This window comes from Condylura cristata, unplaced genomic scaffold, assembly GCF_000260355.1.
Source record: "Condylura cristata isolate star-nosed mole 26May11 unplaced genomic scaffold, ConCri1.0 scaffold00014, whole genome shotgun sequence".
Classification (NCBI taxonomy): Eukaryota; Metazoa; Chordata; class Mammalia; order Eulipotyphla; family Talpidae; genus Condylura; species Condylura cristata.
In genome coordinates, this window is record NW_004567115.1 from 39,913,035 (window position 1) to 39,934,724 (window position 21,690).

Genomic DNA, 21,690 nt, shown 5'->3' on the forward strand with positions numbered 1-21,690 from the left:
AATAGCTCACAATTTTATTTACATTCAATTATTTTCAAAAGTAAGTTTACTATACTCATTAAAATACTGAGATAAATAATCTCCTTTGTCTGCATGATGTAAAGCATTGGATTATTTTTAGGGTTTTCAATATTTACTGAAGTTTTCTCTTTTCATTTGACTATTTGACACATGGGACTTTGCTGGGCTGCTTTCCTCGGCTGCTGTTAGGGCAATTTTTAATTTTAACTAAACCTTGATTAACTCATAAGTGTATTTTAGAAATATATTTGATAACTTAATTGATAACTTAATTGTTGGTTTTCTCATGCAACATCAGAAGCGGGATGAGGGCAGGAAATAAACTGGGAATCTAAAATTAATAGAAAACAAATAGAAGGAGAAAAACAAATATGCAGTAGTATTGCTCATGTATGGAATATAGAGAAACAAAAGAAAGTGTCAGCACAACCAACCAGTAACCAACTCTAGAAATCTGACTGGAGAACTGAGGTCAGCAGACGCAGGTGGCGAAGAACGAGAGCTTAGTGAGACTCCGGCAAATGGGGCCATTAGTAACTTCAGTGACTGAACAGTGGTGTGATGGTGACAAATACCTAACAGTGTGATCCTCTGTCTCTATATACAATGTTCTAAATCAATGTTGCATCACTAAAAGTAGTAAAAAATGGAAACTTAGATAATAATGACTATATAAATTCTATTCCCTCCTCACCCTCTTCTTCCTCTTTCTCCTTTTATTTTCTGCTAAAACTTCTTTTCTGCTAAAACTTATCTTTCTCCTTTTATTTTCTGCTAAAACTTACTCTGTTGTGATATTTTATATCACAACAGAAATATGCATAATCAGATATAAAAAGACCATTAAAAGAATCTTAGCTTACTTTCAAATTGACTTCTCTTTAGTTAACATCACTAGTCAGATTGTATTCTATCCTGTCTTAAAACAATTACCCCCTTTATAAATATAAGGCAGTGACTTGAGATTTCCACTAGAATGAAGCTTAAATGTACAAATATATTTTCTGTATTGGTATTGTCTCTACATGAAATGAGTATGCATTTGAAAACACAGCGATAACCTGTGTGCTTGCTTGCGTTTTAGCATATTCATATTTCTCCCATAGGACAATCAAACAGGTCCAGGTAGAAGTATAATTCCGGCATTGCCTGACACATTCGGGTTTGTCACTGAGCAGCGGATCTGTTTAGCAGTCAGTGCAAATATGGAATAGTTTTCACTAAACTGCTTTGTTTAAAATGTTAGATTTCCACCTTATTATCAAGAGTCTTCCTGAATTAAAGTACAACTAAAATTCACTCCATGGGGCTTTATTTTGGGTATATCAAGCAATACTTATATGAATATTTTCTTAGGAACTCTGTGTCTATTTCAGAATAATTCTGGTCTTAGCAATTTTTAATGGAATCTTTTATTTAGTACAAATAAAATGTCCTGCTATGTCTATGCATGAGGAAGCTTTTCTGAACCTTCTAAAGTAAAGAACCTCTGGAAAGTTACTTTAAAATAATAGATTTAGGCCCTCCCTGGTGGCACAGCAGGTTAAAGCACAGCACGAAGAAGCTAAAGCCACTTCACCTGAGTTCGATCCCCACCCCGGAGGTAATCCACATGACTCAGCAGACCTTGCCTGACCTGCCTGCTGCTCCCCTCAGCAGTGTATTTTGTTGATCTGACTGTTCTGCTCCCCATTCTCTCTGTTGAATCCTCTCACCGCCCCCTGCACCTCTGGCCTATACCCCAATACTGTATGAGAGGATTCACCAGAGACAGGTAAGGTAGCAAAACTGGCAGATCAAAAGAATACACTGCTGAGGGAAGCAGCGGGTGAAACTGGAAATGTCTGCTGTGCCATGTGGATCACCTCTGGGACAGGGTTGGAACTCATACCAAGCTGCTGCAGCCACTTTAGCAATGCTGCACTTTAACTCAATACACCACTAGGGAGAGCCATTCTCTTGAAATTAAGTTTATAAGTCTTATTCTCTATTGACTTCTGATGTTTTTATACCTTTTGATGTTTAATGCTCTATCAGGGAATAATAATTTATTGTTAGTTTTTGTTGGGTTCTCATAGTCCTCATAGAATATTAAAAGTGTAAGAATAAGTAGAGAACATAAAAATCATTGATCTTTTCTGATTGCTTTAAAGCTGGCATTGCCTGTATATATTTGGAGTGTACTGATACGGTCAATGCATGAACATATCCCTAAAGCATGCGTGTGTCTCATGTTATCAAGGAGTGAAAAAAATTAAATTCACACTAAAAAAATTACTATCAGATCCTAAACCTGTTTTCATGGGCTGGGTATCTGTTTAATCAAAAAGTAAGTGTATCCTTCTCTACTTGCGGACTACCACGAACTAACTCAATAATTCTCTCTAGAACAATCAGTTGACAGTGTAATTTGAATTCAATCTAACTCTCACCTTTGATATGACTGCCATGTGTCCCTTTTGTTTTTGGTGCCATGGGAGTGATGAAAATCTGAGCGATGTGTCAGCATATATGTGTGTCAGGAGCAATCTGTTGTGACTTTAATGGACAACCCAGGTGTGGAGTGACAGCTGAGTGACACAGCACGTGGCTGAAACCTCTCACTGGATTGACTGCTTGTTAATTTAGTTTGGCTTATTTCCCTGTAGTGAATTTGGTGACTATTTCTTAAAGCTCATATTTCTTCCTATAACCTGTATTTTCAGCACACCAAAAGTCCTTTTCTTATTAATAAACTGTTCTGCCAGTGTAGATTTGTTTTAAATATATAAGCCCCTTGTCTCTTTTATAATAATCTAAGGATGCCTTTTTGTGTCTTAAGATGTTATAAAATGTCAAGACTCATTAATGCTAAGCCTAACTGCAAAATTAATGAAAAAAAAGCTACAGTAGTTATTTATACTGAGAATTTTTTTTTAAAGTGATTACACATGAATTGTGAAACCTTGTTTAGCTATGTCTATACACCATGGGAAGATTTTTCTCCACTTAAGTGCATTTTTTTTTTTGCATTTACTCAAGGTATTCACAATTTTAAGTTCACTTTTAAAAATTGGCAATAAACGATTAGGATTAGTTGATCAGTTGATTTCCTCCTTCTTGCTTACGAGTTTTAAATTAGCATAGGATTTAAAGTGCACTACAATGTGTTATGTCAGCAACAGAACTCAAGATACAAGTCTCTAAGCTAAAGAAGTGGGAGAAACAAAGACACACTATATTATTTTTTGTTGGTGGGTACAGGGAGAGCTGTGACTTGGTTTATTCTTTGCCATTGTTAACAACAACTAAATGACCTTTCTTTGATGTCCTTTGTTTTTAAAGCTTCTTACTAAATGATGGGGTTATCTTTTTGCTAGACAAGGACGAATGTTCCAAGGATAATGGCGGGTGTCAACATGAGTGTGTCAACACTGTGGGAAGCTACGTATGTCAGTGCCGTAACGGATTTGTGCTGCATGAAAACAAACATGACTGCAAGGAAGGTAAGACATGAAAGGAGTGTTCTTTTCCTTTTTTAACAACCTCTAAAATTTCATGCAGTTTGAGTCAGGCACTATTTCCAAGCAGAGGTAATCGTATCAATGAGTAATATCATTGTTGACTATCCAGATGTCAAAAAATATATATGTGCAGTGTTCAAAGATCCAAGTCATACTGTTGGAAACCTCATGTTACCTAAAGGTTCTGCTCGTCACACATGGATGGCATTAGAATAACTTTGTATAGTAAGCATAGAAGCTGCCACGATGCCATCTGGAAACCAGAAATCAAATTATCCCTGGGTCTTTGTCGAGTGGACCTTATAACAGGCTCCATATTTTGAGTTAACTTCTGCTAAATGTTTTGCGTTTGATTTACTTTCCCTCCCAAAGTATCTTATATATGTGTTAATGGAGCAATGCCACTTTAAATATCAAGAATATCAAAGTCAAATGCCTCCCAGAGAAAAGACATTTGAAAGTAGTAGGCATTGCTTGCTTTTTAAGGTTTTCAGTCATGGTTTTTGCCAAAAAACAAAAAGTGTAACAGAACATACTAGTAGTACAATAGAAGCCAACCCATTTTTGACCACAAGACCTTATAATACTCCCAAGATTTCATCTGAACATTTATCTTAATCTCCTCAGTCCATGTGATCTAGATAGGAAACAAGAATAGTTACTCAATTCTAATTTCTTCTTTTGAGAGTTTATTTCTGGATTTTCTCCTTCTCTTAGATTTATGTCTATTTTGAAAGAAAAAATATGCAAAGGCAGATTTTATAATTTAAGTTACTAGCACATAAATGTTGGCAGTGAACTGAGTAGCACTACAGTCAGAACAAATCTTTGTATGGGTGTTTGAATAGTGCTGAATATTCTTAATGGACCCTTGTTACATTCAAACATTTTTTTCAGTAAGTTAATACTTTGCTCAGAATCATAAGCAGGCAGTTTTTCATCTTTTTAATTTTCACGTGTGAGCATAAACCCATGAGGAATTTGACATCTGTAGCTCATTATAATAACTTATTTCACCAATAGGCTGAGTGATGGACCCAGTTCTTTTGCAGATAGGGAAGTAATTGAAAAGAAAGCCTGAGATAGCTTGTACAGAATCTTCATGTAGTCTGTCAATCACAGGCAGTGAATATAGTTTAGATATCCCAAGTCTGTTCATTACAGAAAACACTTTCAAGAAAGGCATTTATAGAAAACTACCTTTTAAATAGAATGATACCCAAGTACCCCCAATAAAGACCATTTTTATTGTGAGCTCCTTCTACAGCTTTGTTGAGACCCCTTGCCTTTGACCTGTTAATTCTCTAACAGATCCCGGGGACTCTGTTTCATATGAAAAAAAAAAAAAATGGGGATATTAGAATTTAGGAATCCTTGTCAACTTAGGACCTAGATTTTAAAGGTATTGTGTTGCTACATGATCCTGTGCTGTTTAAAGGGAGCTGCATTTCACCTCTTCTTTTTTGCATTTCTCTGTTATAAATTGAAATGTCCCTACAGAAATCTAGCACAATGATGTTGAAGTTCTGGTAGTAAGGAATGTAATGATAGCATATTAGCTTTGGGCAATTCACCCCTATTTAGTGCAGTCCTGTAGTTATGCCAGGCATTCTCACCATAGAGTAAAGAATTTATACAAAGAAATTTCTCAAAACTTTTCAGAGAAAAAAATTACATTTTCTTATGGGATGCACAATATAGGAAAAATAACACTAAGTCTAAACCAAGATGTTTAGGCTGCTGCTTCATAAATTACATAGAGTGAACATAGCGTGAGATTATTAGGGATTCTTAAGTTTGATATGAAAGAGTGTGAAATGATATCATTGAAAATGAAGTTATTTTAATTGTAAAATAGCTAAAAGAAATTTCATGTTAATTGAATGAGATTCTTTGAAATTAGTTAAAAAGCCATCTCCATGGCTGGTAGCTATTTTCCTCATTTTCTCCCTTTGCACTTCATTTTACCTTGGTGAAGTTAGAGTAAATTTACTTTAACTGCTAAAATTATGGTGTACGTATCCAAGTATATACTTTAATGAAGGGCAAGAGAAAATAAATACAGCGCATTCAGAAGTTGGGTTAGTGATATTTAATAGCTATAAAGGGAGTTTCTGTTAATATAAATGAATTGAAAATAGGGTCATCTACTGATTTTTGTTTTTAATGTTTGTAACATACTAAGTGTTTCTACCCTTACTTGTCAATGTTTACAGTTCTGAAATATCTAAACTTACAGATTCAACAGTTTAAATTAGGCATTTATTCTCTTCAGACACATATATAATTCATTGTAAACACTTAATTTCATGTGAGTAAGAAAACAAACATTGCCTGATTATGTCAGCAACATGTTTGCCAAAGCAGACGAATATGATAACAGAGACTGGAGTGATGATTAGTTAGTATTCAAGAACATCTTCAGCAAGCTAGTGGGTAAATAGATTGCTTTCTTTCTGGTCTCAAGATGAGCTAGATTTCCACACACTGATTGATAATTGTCGTTATTGGCATAGCTGAGTGTGAACAGAAGATCCACAATCCCAGTGGCCTCATCACCAGTCCCAACTGGCCAGACAAGTATCCAAGCAGGAAGGAATGTACATGGGAAATCAGCGCCACCCCTGGCCACCGAATCAAATTAGTAAGTGAACACATCATTCTTTCTGTTAAGTTGACCACCTCTGCCTTTTATGGCTAACCCATGGAAATGAGATGGAAGTTTATGTAATTGGATTGAATTAGTATGCAGCTGCAAAAGATTTTCTTTTTTATGCTTTTTAACTAAACAAGTCACTGATTTCCTGGATCAAGGTGATAGTAATGGTAACATGTAGCTCTCAATAGTGTTCTTTTTCTGAATGCTTTAAAAGGCATTACAAAAGTTACTGCAGAACAGTAGGCTCTACTTCTTAATATGGCATTCATAATGATGTTTCAAAATAGGAAAAATAAAAAAAAATACAAAATTAGAATTATAGTAAGAACAGAATGAAATAATTATAAGCTTAAACACTGAAGTATAGTCTACTGGCTGTGTCAACTCTATCTACATCACATATAAATCATGTATATATATATATATATTTATTTATAATAAAACTAATGTGTCTTGTAGTTTATGGACATTTTTTTTTTCAGTTATACATGTGCTCCTAGATGGCTCTGATATCCTTAGACTTCTCCAAATCCAAATATGAATTTAATGAATACATGCCTGTATTGTTTTGTCTGTCATTCTGTGTTGGTCATCTGCTAAACACATTTGGTTTCATTTATGACTACAGAATACCTGAAGAATATAATTTAAAAGGATAAATTAATAGTGATATAGATTGTAGACAATTTCTGGTAATATGCTATTGTCAAAAGTGGAAGAGATTGCAGCTAGCAGAACTTGGAACAATCTAATAAGCACTGCAATAAAGTATAAGACATTGTCTAAACAATTAGGCCCTCAGTCCATGTTGTTTACTAGACCAGGCCATACATAAGATTAATTTTAAAATTTTATTTGAATTCTCTGATTATCATTATTGTTACTTTTGGTTCCAATAAAGAGACCCCATTCATTGCACCATTACATTTAATTATAAAATTAGAAACTGCCATCTATACATTCCTATTCCTATTATGAAGTTTTCCCCAATAACCATGTTTATAAATATAAGCAATGTCTTTCCAAACATAGATACTAACTCATTTAAGACACTTTTTGGCAGGATGCCAGACAAAGATGGCAGCACATGGGAATTTGATTGCTTTCCAGTTCTGTCCAAGGTCCTGATTGAAAGACTTATTCTTTGAAGCTTATGAGTTCAGATAAAAACTGCATGGTTTTTAGCAGTGCATTAGCTAAGAGAGAAAATGGATTTTCTTGACACATTATGTTGTGTAGATTGAAATTTTGTCTGTTGTTATAATCCTGTCTGTATTTTGGATAGAGTATATCTTTGCAGTATCACCTTTAAAGACATGTTCAATGGGTATAGAATTTTGGAATGACAATTTTATTTTCCTAGCGTACTTTGAACACCCAGCTTCATTATCTTATGGTTTTTATGACTTCATTAATTCCACTTTTGTGGATTCTTTTTCTCATGGTTGCTTTCAAAATTTTCTATCAGTAGTGTGACTGTCATATATCATGTATGTGAGGGGTGTGTGTGTGTGTGTGTGAGTGTATGTGTGTTTTGTGCATGATGAGTGTATGTGTGTTTTGTGCATGATGTGTTATGCATGTGTTCCTGTTTAATAGCTTTGTGAAAGTTATCCTTAGAATTTAACCTTATAGAATATCTCTTCCAACTCTAGAACAGTGTGTTCCTTCACAAACTACAGATTTTATTTCTTATACAGATATTCCACCTAAAGACCAGGATGTAAATATTATAAACATAAAAAACTTAATAACTTTGTGGAGTTTATCCTTAGAAATATATGATTTTTATGTCTATATAGTGTGTCTATCATGTTTTTTAAAAAAATCTGACCATTATTCAAAAAAATTTTGCATTATCTCTCTTCTCCTTTTTGAAATTAAAGTGCACATTTACGTTAGATTGTTCATTTTATCCCATAATGCATGGATGCTCCTTTATTTTCTATCCCTCTTTGAGTTTTAAATTTGTGTAAATTCTATGGACTTATCTTCAAGTTCAATGATTATTTCAGTCATCGTGGGTCTACTGATGAGCTATTCAAAGTCATTCTTTATCTCTCTATGCTTTTTATTTCTTGCATTTCCATTTCATTTAGCATTATAGTCATATTAGTTTGTATATTTGTATATTAGTTGGCTAGAACTGCCATGGGGAAAAAAAAAAGCCATAGACTGAGTGGCTAAATCAACTGAAATTATATCCTAGTTCTGAAGCCTAGAAATACAAGATTAAGATTCTCCCAGGATTGGAGTCTGGGAAGGTTTTCTTTCCTGTCTTGTAGATGACCACTTCATTGCTGTATCCTCATGTGGCCTTCTTCTCTGTGTGCACAGAGGAGAGAACTCTGGTGACACTTCATCTTTCTACATGGCTACTAACATTATGGGATTAGACCCTCACCCTTTGATCTCACTTGACCACAGTTACTTCCCTAAAGGCCTTATCTCCAAAAGCAGTTACATTGGGGAGTGGGGCTTCAATGTTTAAATTTTGAAGATACAATTTAGTTTATAATATCATCCATCAGCTGAAATGTCTCATTGCTTTTGCATTTTGCATGTTGTCTGCATTTTTTCTGGAGTCTTTAGCATATTAATCATAGTTGCTGTACAGTCCATTTCTAATTTTAAAACAATGATTCTGTTCTGGTGATTATTTCTCCTTTAGTAATGTAAAGGTTTTTCCTTTGATTTTTTACATATCAGGTAATTTGTGCTTAATCACCAAATGTGTACAGTAGTAGAAATGTTATGCCTGATGCTTGATACATCTCTTCTATATAAGGAAGCCAGCATCTCTTCCTTGGTATTCTGCTCCTTCTGAGCAGGTCCTCTTTTCTCACTTCTCCATGCAGAGGCCTGCATTTCAATGGATTTCATACCACTTGATTAACCAGTGACTTCAGCTCTTTGATGAGTTTTTATTTTGTTAGTCTACCTGGATTTTGCTTCCAATTAGGGTAGAAACAATACTTATTTCATCTGTACAAAGGAAAATAGAATTTCTGATTTAACCCAACTTTTAAAATGCCAGTACTTTATTTGCCCTCACTATATACATTTTGCCTTTCAGATAGCCTTTTCAGTTCTAGGACAGTCTGTTCTTTCACAAAACACAGGCTTTATTTTTTACACAAATATTCCACTTGAGGATCAGGACATTAAATATGTCTGTTCAATAATGATCTGACTTGCTAGTATTCTAAAAAGGTGATATTCAGAAGTAAAATAAAAGCTGTAATGCAGATTTGATCTTTGTGATCTTTATGAAAGTAGGTGCAGTTCACACCAGGTGACGTCTGGCCAACATTGTTTAGAATATCAATTCAAACTATTAGACTTGACATTTGTTATGCTCAGCATTTGTTACACATGAAGCCTCATCAAGAAGATACATTGTTTAAAACAAACATATTTTCCATGTTTCTTTAGAATCTTTGATTTTCATGGAAGAACTTGAATCCAAATTGACATTTGGAAAATGGATTCCAGAAAAACTTAGAAAATTATGAAATCTTGTACTCCCCTTAGGCCAAAGAAGCATTGATAGATACTTAGTTACAAGCTAAACTTGTTATGGGTCAGTGCAAAGAGGAAAGGAATAAAACATTTGCTGTACATACATGCTCCATAGGACTTACTTTCATAACAGACTTATTCCCCTTCCCTTAGGTCCTTAGGCTATTTGGAAAAAAACAAGTACACATTTCTAAATATTTTTCTTATCCATATGGAAGCAAGGAAAAATAAATTGTCCCTATAGACAATTTTATAAAATATTAAAAAAAATACTTAGTTTGTGAATTTGGAGAAGATTAATGTTCTTTATAACCCAAATACCACTTTAACAAGCGTGACTTGTAAGTGGTGGCTTTGGGTATATGCAAGCCTTCTTTCACTGTATCTAAGACAACTATTATTTTGGTTAGTTTGCTTTATTTCCAAGACTACAAATGTCAGGTTTTTTGTAGAAATCTTAAAATTTTTGAATAAGGAGGATTACAGTAAAATCCAGTCTCCTTAGCTGGATATGAGCATTTTTGTGCATGGTATTTACTTACTGTAAGTACCATCAGTTTGTGAACTGTGTATGACTGACCTTATCTAATGTCTGTTATTGTACAGTAACATAAGGAATGGGCTTCAACAGTGGTCCACTTATTGCAGATTTATAGATATTAGACTTGTGGCATTTTGACTCATATCTTCTGTTGCATGATTTCTAGTTACCTATTGCTGTATAATAAGCTAACCCAAGTTTAAAACAAGTACATGCAGTAGCCCATGGCCCAAGTGCTGTGTTGCTGGCAATTCTGCAACAAGAGTGACTTGTTAAGTGGTGGCTTTGGGTATATGCAAGCCTTCTTTCACTGTATTGACGAAGGTCTGTCAGTAGTATTCGTTTGACTTGGAGGATCAGGAGGATTGGTGGGAATGGCAAGGAGCCTGACTCAGGTGGGGCAACAGAGCACCCCCATGACCAACCAGCGCGGTAGTTTCTTGGGAAACCTACTCTTCACGTAGGCATTTTGGGTCCTTAGAGAAAGCATTTTTTTTAAAGATTTATTTATTTGTACATACAGAACTGGGGTACAGGCCAGAGACTCAGGGGCAGTGAAAGACTTCACCAGAGACAGAGTGGGGAGCAGAACAGGCAGATCAACAAAGTACACTGCTGAGGGGAGCAGCGGGCGGGTCAGGAGAGGTCTGCCACACCATGTGGTCTCCTCCGGGGCAAGCGGGAATCGAACTCATGGGGAAGTGGCTTTAGCTTCTCAGTGCAGTGCTTTAACCCGCTGCGCCACCAGGGAGGGCCCTGGAGAAAGCATTTTAAGAGATTCCTCAAGAGCCCCTGGGCTTTACCTCTCTGTTCTTTCCTTTGGTGAAGCAAATTGCAGAGGCTGGTTGGAGTTCAGCAGAAAGTGAATTAGCCTGAATCTCTTAATGGGGGGTGTAGCACAGCATATGCAGCATATTGAATCCCACACTAAAGCTGTAACACGGCACATATGCAGGGAATGAAAGATAACACAGATGAGTTAACTGCTTATACTCCTCAACATTTTCCCAGAGAAGTCCAGAATGCGTAGCCAAAACCCTATTAGGTTCTAATTTACTACATGATGTACAAACCGGAAGTGCTTAAAAAAGTGCTTTAAAAAATGCCTCAGTAAATGCTGCCCAATATTATAAAAACAATTTGGGGCCCTCCCTGGTGGTGCAGCAGGTTAAAGCACAGCACTGAGAAGCTAAAGCCACTTCCACATAAATTGGATCCCCGCCTGCCCCGGAGGTGACCACATGGCGCAGCAGACCTCTCCTGACCCGCCCACTGCTCCCCTCAGCACTGTACTTCTTTGACTTGCCTGTCCTGCTCCCCACTCTGTCTCTGGTGAATCCTCTCACCCACACTGCACCTCCAGCTTGTACCCCAGTTCTATATGCATAAATTAATAAATCTTTAAAAAAAATTCTGTTTTGCTGCAAAGAAATTTGGGTGTAGATACCACCATTTGTACTTATGAACTATATTATTTTGGGAGAGCATGCTTATCCTTTAAAATTTTGAATTCTTGATCTGGAGATAGCTAATAATCATTAATTGTATGTACATAAAGTGTTTGGCATGGTGCATTATCTCAAGTGTTCATAAACATCGATATTTAATATTCAAATAGTAATGGGATGTGGTAATAATTTATACAAAATACATGCCATTTTATTCAATAGTTCAACCATGGATAAATTTTAGTAAAGTGTTATGAATTTGAAATTCAGCCCTAACAGAAAGACTATGGAGAAACTATGTAGTCTATGCCTCCGTGATTAAATCTGCGTTTTAGTTTGAAGCAGCTATAGAAAATGTTACACAAAAGAAAGGTGTATTTATGTTCCAATACAAAGGCTAATGGTCAGATTTAGTATGTGGAATTTAGCTAATTGACCCAAATGAAGAAGGTTGGGGACAAAGAATTTGAAATCATGGGGTCATAGTGATTTTTCTGTTGAGGGTAAGATTAGTTGATAACATTGTCTATGTTTCAGATCACAACATTGTGCATTTCAAATCAGCATTGTGACGTGACATCTCATTATGATGTGATCACCACAGAAAGTCCAGTCTCCATCCACTACCATTGTCTCAAGGCTGAAAACATTTAGCCTTAATTTCAAAGATGTTCATGTCCTAATGCTCGGAGCCTGAATCCACGTTACATGACAAAATATGTGTTTAAGAATCTTGAAGAAGAGAGATTATCTGGGATTATCCGGGGGGCTGATGTGATCACAGGGTTCCAGACATGGAGCCCACCCATCTAAAATAGTATATTAAGGAGGCGGGGGTCAGAGAGGAGATCTGCTGGAGGAGAACATGAGCCAAGATAAGAGAATTGCCTCTGGAAGCTGGAACATTGTGGCAGATTTTTACCTCCACTTTAGAGGTAACACAGGCCTCGCCATCCATTTTAGACTAGATTCTAGGAAAATAAATTTGCATTCTTTTTAAGCCTTTCAATTTGTGGTAATTTGCCACAGAAGAAATAAGAAACTAATACATTTGCCTGTTTTTGTGTATACGTTTATGTGAATGTGTGTTTCATGGTAAGGATCTGTTATCTCTGACTTCATCCTGCCTTGTTCCTGTGAGGCTCAAGTAATCATTTCATTTGTGGTACTTTTACATTTTGTGAATGACTATTCATTAACAACAACAGCAAAACCAACAAGCACACATTTCCAGACATAGGCACAGACGGCAATAGGTTAAATGCACTTCTGTTGTTTATATTTGATTTATTATGCCCTCGAGTTTTGTTACATTATATAGTAGATGGGCTATTTAGAAAACAAAAACACCCACAAAGTATATAATTCTCCACCATAAATCTATACAAGTATATTGGATCTCAGTTATAAAGGGCTCCTGGAAAAGAAAACATCTTTTGAGTCAGAAGACTGTAGTTTGGATTCCACTCACCCCGTTCCAGGCGTCTCTAATCCTTCCAATATCTTGTGGGAAACAAATGACAGTTCTTATGGAAGACAGGAAAAGGCAAAAGACGTGTGACTAGAGAGCTCTCAATCTTACCCCACAGCTGTTCATATTGCATCAGTCTCTTTAATCCCTTAGTTTAAATAGGCACCCTGGCTAAATTTTATTTCCGTATTAAGTCCTATCATTTTATTATCATGTCCTTTGTGAATATATGATATTCTGAATGGCTTTATCCCTTAGCCAGCGCCTACATTTTCAATAAAAGCACCTTCACAGATGTTGTTTGAAGGTACCACATAGGGGAGTCTGGCTAGGGGCCAGCTAGGTAGATTAGGCTTGTTTGCATGTTCCAGAAACACAGTTATTCTTTCCACAGCTTAAAATGAGAGTTCAATTTTATTTACTTTGAATTGGATTCCTTAATCTTGTAGTTTTCCTGGTGGGAAATGCATTAGGAATTCTGAGCAGAGCTCAGGGCTACTTGTTCCTTTTTGGTCTTTCTAAGACCTAGATTAGTAACCTTAAAATCATAGAACTGGAATGAGTAAGGTTTAATTTTTTTTTAAAGATTTATTTATTTACTCATACAGAACTGGGGTACAAGCCAGAGATGCGGTGGGTGAGAGGATTCACCAGAGACAGAGCGGGGAGCAGAACAGGCAGATAGAGGAAGTACACTGCTGAGGGGAGCAGCCTCCGGGGCAGGCAGGGATCAAACTCATGCGGAAGTGGCTTAAGCTTCTCAGTGCAGTGCTTTAACCCGCTGCGCCACCAGGGAGGGCCCAAGGTTTAAAATTTTAAATACCAAAATGCCTATAAAGTTTTAGTGTCAATGCTTATAAAACATTTAAAAATACCAAATAAGAGGGCAGTGATTTAGCAGAAATCAGAGTTCCACACTGCTCCAGACATCAACTTTGTTAACCATCCGGCTTTGTGAAGTGAAAGGACTTTTTGAGAATCTGAGTTTCCTCTGGGAACAATTCCTGGTACTAGTATCTAGTCACTGGAAATTTTCACATTCTCTATCTTTTAGGTATAGAGATTCGTTGCTCAATATACATGTCATAGAATAAAGTAATAAATTGTGGAATTCACTTGATCATTGGGAAGTCTAAAAAATATCTTAAAATTGTTCTCATCTTCTTTGAACTCCTATCTTATCTTTCTGTGGCCTAGAAATATCTTTTTAAGTGAAGTCACTATTTATATGGAGGCCTCTGTGTAGATGTCTGTAATATGAAGGGCCAAATTAAAATGCTCAGCTTATAAGTTAGTCAGGCTTTTGCTTGTGTGAGGTGGATTATGCTTGGGTTAGGCTGACTTCTGGAAAAGGACCACCCAATCTTCACAGTTGACCTAACAAGCTGCTACCTATTCCAGGAGGAAAATTCATTAATACCTTAATGAACGAGAGCTGTTTGCATCGCTTGAGTATGTGTCAGCTATAAAATCTTGCCTAATTTGACTCTTACAGAGCCAATCTGATTCCATGAATAATTTGACAAAAAGCTGGAGGCAGTTGGCATTAAAACAGGTGTCAGTGTGTACCCACCCCCACGTTCAATGCCATTTTGTGTAGCGGTGTTCTGTTCTGTTAACAGATGTTATGATTTACTCCAGACAGCTTGCATTTCATGGGGAAGTGAAGTAGGCGGTTGTCTCATTCACTTAGGTTTCAATGGTCCAATCAATGGACTGAATGTGTGTGGTCTTTAAATTCTGCTCTTATTTTTCACATTTACTGGAAAGATACACTTTAGAATTCCCACACCTTATCATTGTCTCTTCCATTCTCTGTTCTTAATATTTATAGATGAATGATGCTAAATCACACTTGAAGGAGATAATTACTCAGCATGCAAAGATGTTCACATATTATTTTTCTGGAAAATGTTTCTTTCTATTGAGCTAACATCTTATCATTCAGAAGTTTGGTTTCACATTCAGTAAAAGCTCTGGGATGTTAAGTCACTTTAATGTTCCTAAACAGTTGCAGATGGATAGTTAAACTGTGTATTTGTGTATTGCGGCTGATAGGATACTAATCCATAAGAGGCAGAATCCCAAAATTTCGGTTTCCACTTCCACAGGATCACTATCCATGGGGTAGGTCATAAACATGGGATCAGTAGGTGGGTCAATGAATGGACAGACATATCCAGACACCCAGACAAATGTTCACTCAAGATACCCATTGATAGAGACTGTCTACACTCCACTCTCTGTCACAGGATTATATAGAAAGTAAAAACATGTCAGATGCCTTCAGTGAGCTCCTGCTTTGCATGTGCTTTAGGATAAGTAAATGCTGCTCTAGTCTTCACTAAATGTTCCTGCATTGCTTTTGTTTCCAGTGAGATTCTTTGTGCTATATGTATTGTCTTTTTTTTTTTTCACTTTCCAGTGTCTTAGAACAAGTGAATATTCTTCATGATGCTTCTCTAATGCTTGTTGGTTATAAATATATATTTTTTTGTACTTTTTAACTAACGTGGTGGAATGAGGCATGAGAAATCAACCCTTTTTTCTTTTGTTTCTTCTTTAAATAACCTTTCTGCATTTCTCTTACTCTTTAATTCATATAAATGACATTTCATTTCTCCCCTTACTTCTCCCAATTCAGAAGTGATCATGTGTGGTAGGGAATTTTTTTAACTATGACATCACAATAAGGGACAGGTATTCTTAGTCATTTTTTTCTGTTCAAAATGATAAAATGTGTGAATTACTGAAAGTGAGGATTATGGCTACTTTACAAACTTACATAAATGAAAGCATGTACATAAAAGTTTATGTGCAGACATTTTATACTAAATTTGTTACAGCAAAAGTAAAGAAATTTAAAATGTTACCTATTTCTTCAGATTAATTTTCTTCACAATGTTTTATCTCTACTCTATAAATGTAAATGGAAATGATGATTTCTTTCTTGACTGTTTGATAAATTTTCTGAGGAAAGGGAAAATGTATTAGAATAACCAAGGGCTTTTGGAATTGTTAATAGTCCAGACAATGTTATTTTCAGTCCATCTTAACTAATATTTGTTGCTGAAGATTTGATATATTAAAGCTTTTAAGGAATTTTTACTTTAAGAAATTGCTAATACCCACACATGAAAATTACAATGTTTTTTAAATGACAAAACATGCTAAACTTTCCCAACTCATATATTAAAATAAGTATACCATCTATCTGGAAAGTATATTGAAAATAATCTAAAGTCATATTAATGTTCTCTAATAATAATTGTTGTGAGATGTTTAAATAGAAATTCATAGTGAACGTTCCATTTATTGTATTAAGATCTACTGAATTTAATTATTGTGACAGTAAGTTACTTTATACAATTTTCTTCTTAGTTTAAATGCCCAAATAGAATGATTTTCTGTCAATGATTTTCAAAACCAAAGAAATATTATTGGTTGAAGTATTTTGATTCTTGGGCCCTCCCTGGTGGCACAAGGGTTAAAGCACAACAGCACTATGAAGCTACTGCAGCATGAGTTCGATCCCCAGCCAGGGAGCTGACCCACGTGGTACAACAGACCTCTCCTGACCCGCCACTGCTCCCTTCAGCAGTGTATTTTAGTGCATCTGCCTGTTCTGTACTCCCTTCTGTCTCCAGTGAATCCTCTCACCCTCCACACGTCTGGCCTGTACTCCAGTTCTATATGTATAAATACATAAATTTTTAAAAAGAAAATATTTGGGTTCAGATACTTTCTGAATAAATTTAGAATAAATTCAGAATAAAGTATTTTGTTATTATAATCTGTTTACATTCTTGAGTATACTTAATTGCAATGGTAGAATGAGTTGCAGTATCAAATAGAATTTCATATGAATTTAATACATTGTTATCCTCAATATGTTGTCCCACAGATTTTACACTGTACTAATTTCACCCCCTTTCAATAATTTGTTATATGGATCAGCTCTTTTGTATGGTTGAAGCATATTTATTGAACTGTACTTCTGCTCAAAAATGACTTGTGCTTTTTTTTCTTTGTTCTTTTTTCATAATAGACCTTTAGTGAGTTTGAGATTGAGCAGCATCAAGAATGTGCTTACGATCACTTGGAAGTTTTTGATGGAGAGACAGAAAAATCACCAATTCTTGGACGACTGTGTGGCAACAGAATACCCGAGCCTCTTGTGGCCACTGGAAATAAAATGTTTGTTCGGTTTGTCTCTGATGCCTCTGTACAAAGAAAAGGCTTTCAAGCCACGCATTCTACAGGTCAGTATGTTAGGATCATGCTTTTCTTTTCTGACAGAGACTGAGGTTTCTCTTCCAGTGAATGGAGCGTATCCTATAACAAGAGTACTAAATGCAGAAGAAATCTCACTGAAGTTCTGTGTGAAATAAATCTCTCTGTAGTTGCTGAATAGCTAGAAATAAACCCAATAATTTGGTCTGATTTGTGTTGGTGCCATTATGACTGAGCAGAATTCTCTGAATCTTTGTAAAATATATTTTATCTTATCTCTAGCAGTTTGATTTATACTTTACCAGATAGAAATTTATAACTTGCTACTCAAAAATAATGTTGAACCTAGTAGATTAACTGGTTGGCCTGTTTTTGAATTAATGTTATATTGTACAACTAGAATTTGGATATATCTGTTTTACAAAGCATAATTTATTTTTCCACGCAATCTGATCTTTTCCCTAATCCTAATTTACACATTTCAACTGCTCTATATTTTTGAGGAAAAAAAAATAAGAAAAATGTAGAAATTTGTAGCCAAAAAAGTAGTTTCTTTCATAATTTGAAGAAATAATAATCTCTTCCATAAATGTTCTTTAATCTTTTGGTTAAAATTGGTTAACTGTAGACATTTGTTAAAGTCATTTAGCTTACAGTGACATCTAGTGGCAATCTCTGAGCGTAAACCTTTGAGACACTTCGGGGAGAAATTTAGGTTAGGTGTGAAAGTGTTAGTAGTCTACAAGTTTGTCCACGAAACAGTTTCAACCCAGTAATTTTTGTCATGGCTTCATACCAATTATTTTTGTATTGTTTGTCTAGTTTTATAATGAAAATTTTATTTAATCCATTGTCCAATGTTATGGGGTTTTTTTTTAGTATATTTTTGAGTACTGAATTTTTAATGAAGAATGTGGAAATTGAATATTGTTAGGATATTGATCTGTTTCATTTTAGTAATTGTTGGATTCCTCAATATCATGTGATTAAAATATGTCATTTGGCAAAAGAAAAGTATTTCATGAACTAGAAATTTCACTGAAATAAAAATTTTCCATATACTTGACATTACTTTTTAAGTGTTTTCCAGGTAATTTTTATGTATTGTAGGGTTAAAGAAACCTAAAATTATACTGCTTTATCAAAATTTTTCTGATAGCCTCAATTTTGTTTCATATCTTTAAAAGGATCTTGGCTTCTGCAAGTTCTAAGAATTCAGTGAGAAATATGCTGTCAAAATTCGAAATAACTGATGACATGGTATTTTTAAATTATCAAAGTATAAATTCTTCTTTTCTCTCTTAGCATATACTTAGCTTTCTAATTTTTCTTTGTGCCCTTTGTAAGTAGAAGGATTGAAATTTTATTGTGTTCCAGATGTTGGTAGCTGCATTGGGGTTTTGATTCAACTGCCATTACCTAGCTGGACATTTTGGAAAAGATCATTTCTTGGGATCTCAGTTTTCTTATGTGTAAAATAATCTCAAGTTTTCTGATAGCTGTAAATCTCTGTGATGCCTTAATTTTCATGGCCTCTGACATGGACTCTACTTTGGTGCTTAATAATGCACTGGTAGATTCTAAGTATAATAGACATCATGTATGGAAATCTATTGGTATGTAACGCATGTCTGTGTTCGCTTAAGCATATGTGTATCTGTCTGTCTATCCATCCATCCGTCCATCCATCCATCCATCCACCCATCTGGTTTACATACACTCGTACTTCAGATCCTCAAAATAACTATTTGATACTATCTCTTTACTCTTCAGATGAAGAAATTGAAAATCTGGAGAGTTCATTAATTTGCAAAAATTTCTAAAATGATGGTAAAGCCTGTATTTTTGCCCAATCTTGTCTTCAAAACTCATGTACTGTGATATTTTTTCTCTTAATATAAATTTTGGATTAGAAAGAAAGCTAATACAAAACTGGAGTATTATTATTTGAAGCAAATTCCATTATCTAAGTTGTAAACAAATCCTCTGTTGAAAGATGTCATTGATTAGGCTTATTTTATTTCCCTGTTCTTATCTGTTCAAATGCCCATGTGAACCACCACAATCACATTTGGTTGGGCAAAACATGCCTTGATGCTATTTAATCCAATTCTGTCATCTCAGAAATGAGGATTATGAGACTGAAGCTTAAATGACAATCTAAGCAACGAAATTTATCAGATGGAATTGGAGCCTCGGCCTCTTCTACTCACTAACCTTTACCAAAAGTATAGATGGTGGCGTTCACCTATTTGATTTTTCATTTTGTTCGTGTATGAATTTTTACTCTTTCTAGCCTAGTTCTCTTGGAATGTTCTGAGTAGATTTATTTTATACTGCTATTATCAAGAACCTATAAAATTCATATATACTACCTACTATATTTCTTTTCAAAGTTTGATTTTAATACAAATCTCTAATCATCTTTTGCTTGATGCTTATTTAGCATTTGCTTTGAATAGACACTGCCAGGTATTTGTAATTTATAGGGAAGCAATGGAAATTTGGGGAAACTTGTAGGGATATGGCAGCAATTTCGGCCTGTGGGTGGTTTATAATCTGATTAATCAGATTATATTATAAACTGATTTTCAGAAGTTTCTGAACTTGATTTTCAGTTAGTTTCTACTGACAAGACAACCTCACTCAATACCACATCTGCCCACTTTTGTTACTTTTATAAAACATTCTGTTCATTATTAACTACCTTTCTAAAATACATTTAACTTTGAAGAGTTGCAAAGTATACATATTAAATTGCTTGAGTAAATTTATACTTCTGAATATTAGCTTTCTCCACAAGGAAATATTATAACACCATGAATTTTGAAGCCAAATGATTAGAAAGTGTTCTAATACGCTCTTCAATAAGTGGTATTTCCCAAATTTTTAGGAAATGGACATTATTAGAAAGGTAATGGTATTATTCTTTCTTTAAAGAAACTTATTGAAGGAAATAGATCTTCCAATTAAAAAATTACCCTGTATATGCTCACACAAAATATATTCATAATACAAAAGATATTGTAAATATGGAGAGAAAATAATGTTTTTAAAGTGGCATTGTCGGCTAGGTAAGACTTGTTTCTATAGCATAAGACATTATACTTATTTGTCAATGACATTTAAAAATCAAATAATGCATTATTAAACTCCCTAGGAAGGAAATTATTTTTATCTAACACAATTAAATTAGAATGCCCTCCAAACGCATTTATAGGTCAAATTGTAGAACCTCTCTGGGAATTTAATACTTTACCAGGAAATAAACAAACATGTCCTTCCAAATTAAAATGAAGGCTCCCCCAGGCTTCCCTTCCCCTGTTACCTTTCTTATTCAACTTCATTTTCCATTTCTCAGAATCTGTAGAGGACACGCTGGCAGTTTGGGGAGTATTTTCAAACAATTTATTTAAAAGCAGTGTTGTTGCTACACTAAATGACTGCTTTTATATTTTTCTGGCCCAGTAAATAAGTAGGAATATTTGCAGGAATTGTTTTCACTCTATTAAAAATGTTTTTCAAAGGGACTGCCTTAAATGATATATGGACCATATTTTGAAAAACAGTCATAAGAATTCTTAAAAACCCTGTAAGCAATTGTCTTTATGCTGCCTGTTATTTTCTGCTCCTGGAATTTTCCCCAGGGCATATTAAGATCACAGCTCTTGTGCATATAGTACTCAAACATTCATGCTTAAAAAAATGTATCCTGCAGACTAAATTCTGTTTGGTTTCATGATTAGGACTATTCCAGATTTATTAGTTTGAGCAGTGATCTATAGAAATGTACTAGAATAGATATACACAAACAGGGGACTTACTGAAACATTTTAGGGCAGCCTCAAGTGGACTTGTAATTGTTTGTAGGCACCAAATTTGTAGAAGTTTTCAAAAAATCAAATTGTGATTTCTCACTGTCATTTTCAGATTCACAAAAGCTTTGTGAAATCTCTTTTCCCATATTATTTGACTTCTTCATTTCCTCCTTGATTTTTGTTCCAAGCTGTGGCTGGCAATGTCTTCTCTGGATCCTGTCTTTGTTTTGCTACTTTCTTTCTGCTAAGCAATGAGGAGAAGCCAGTTCCTTCTCATCTCACAGTCCTGCCTTTCAGCACTTTGTGGTTTGTGGAATAAAAGTAAGCACAGCACTAACAGATCTTTAAAAGCTGAAAACAATACAAGTCTGAATTTAGAGTACAGTTTAGAATTAAAAAAAAAATGTGTAAATGAGATATACTGCTTTATATATAGAACTCAGAAATATTTTCCACAAAATAGTTCCCTGGTTT

At 35.0% G+C, this 21,690-nt stretch overlaps 1 protein-coding gene across 2 annotated transcripts in view; it reads left to right on the forward strand.

Moving 5' to 3' along the window:
- Positions 1–21,690, forward strand: part of TLL1 (tolloid-like 1) — a 163,914-nt gene that overhangs the window by 136,111 nt on the left and 6,113 nt on the right. For both annotated transcript variants that reach the window (XM_004682383.2, XM_004682382.1), the window contains exons 17-19: positions 3,381–3,506; positions 6,041–6,168; positions 17,214–17,427. In XM_004682383.2, coding sequence (XP_004682440.1) covers positions 3,381–3,506; positions 6,041–6,168; positions 17,214–17,427 — 468 coding nt within the window. The remainder of the gene's footprint in view (positions 1–3,380; positions 3,507–6,040; positions 6,169–17,213; positions 17,428–21,690) is intronic.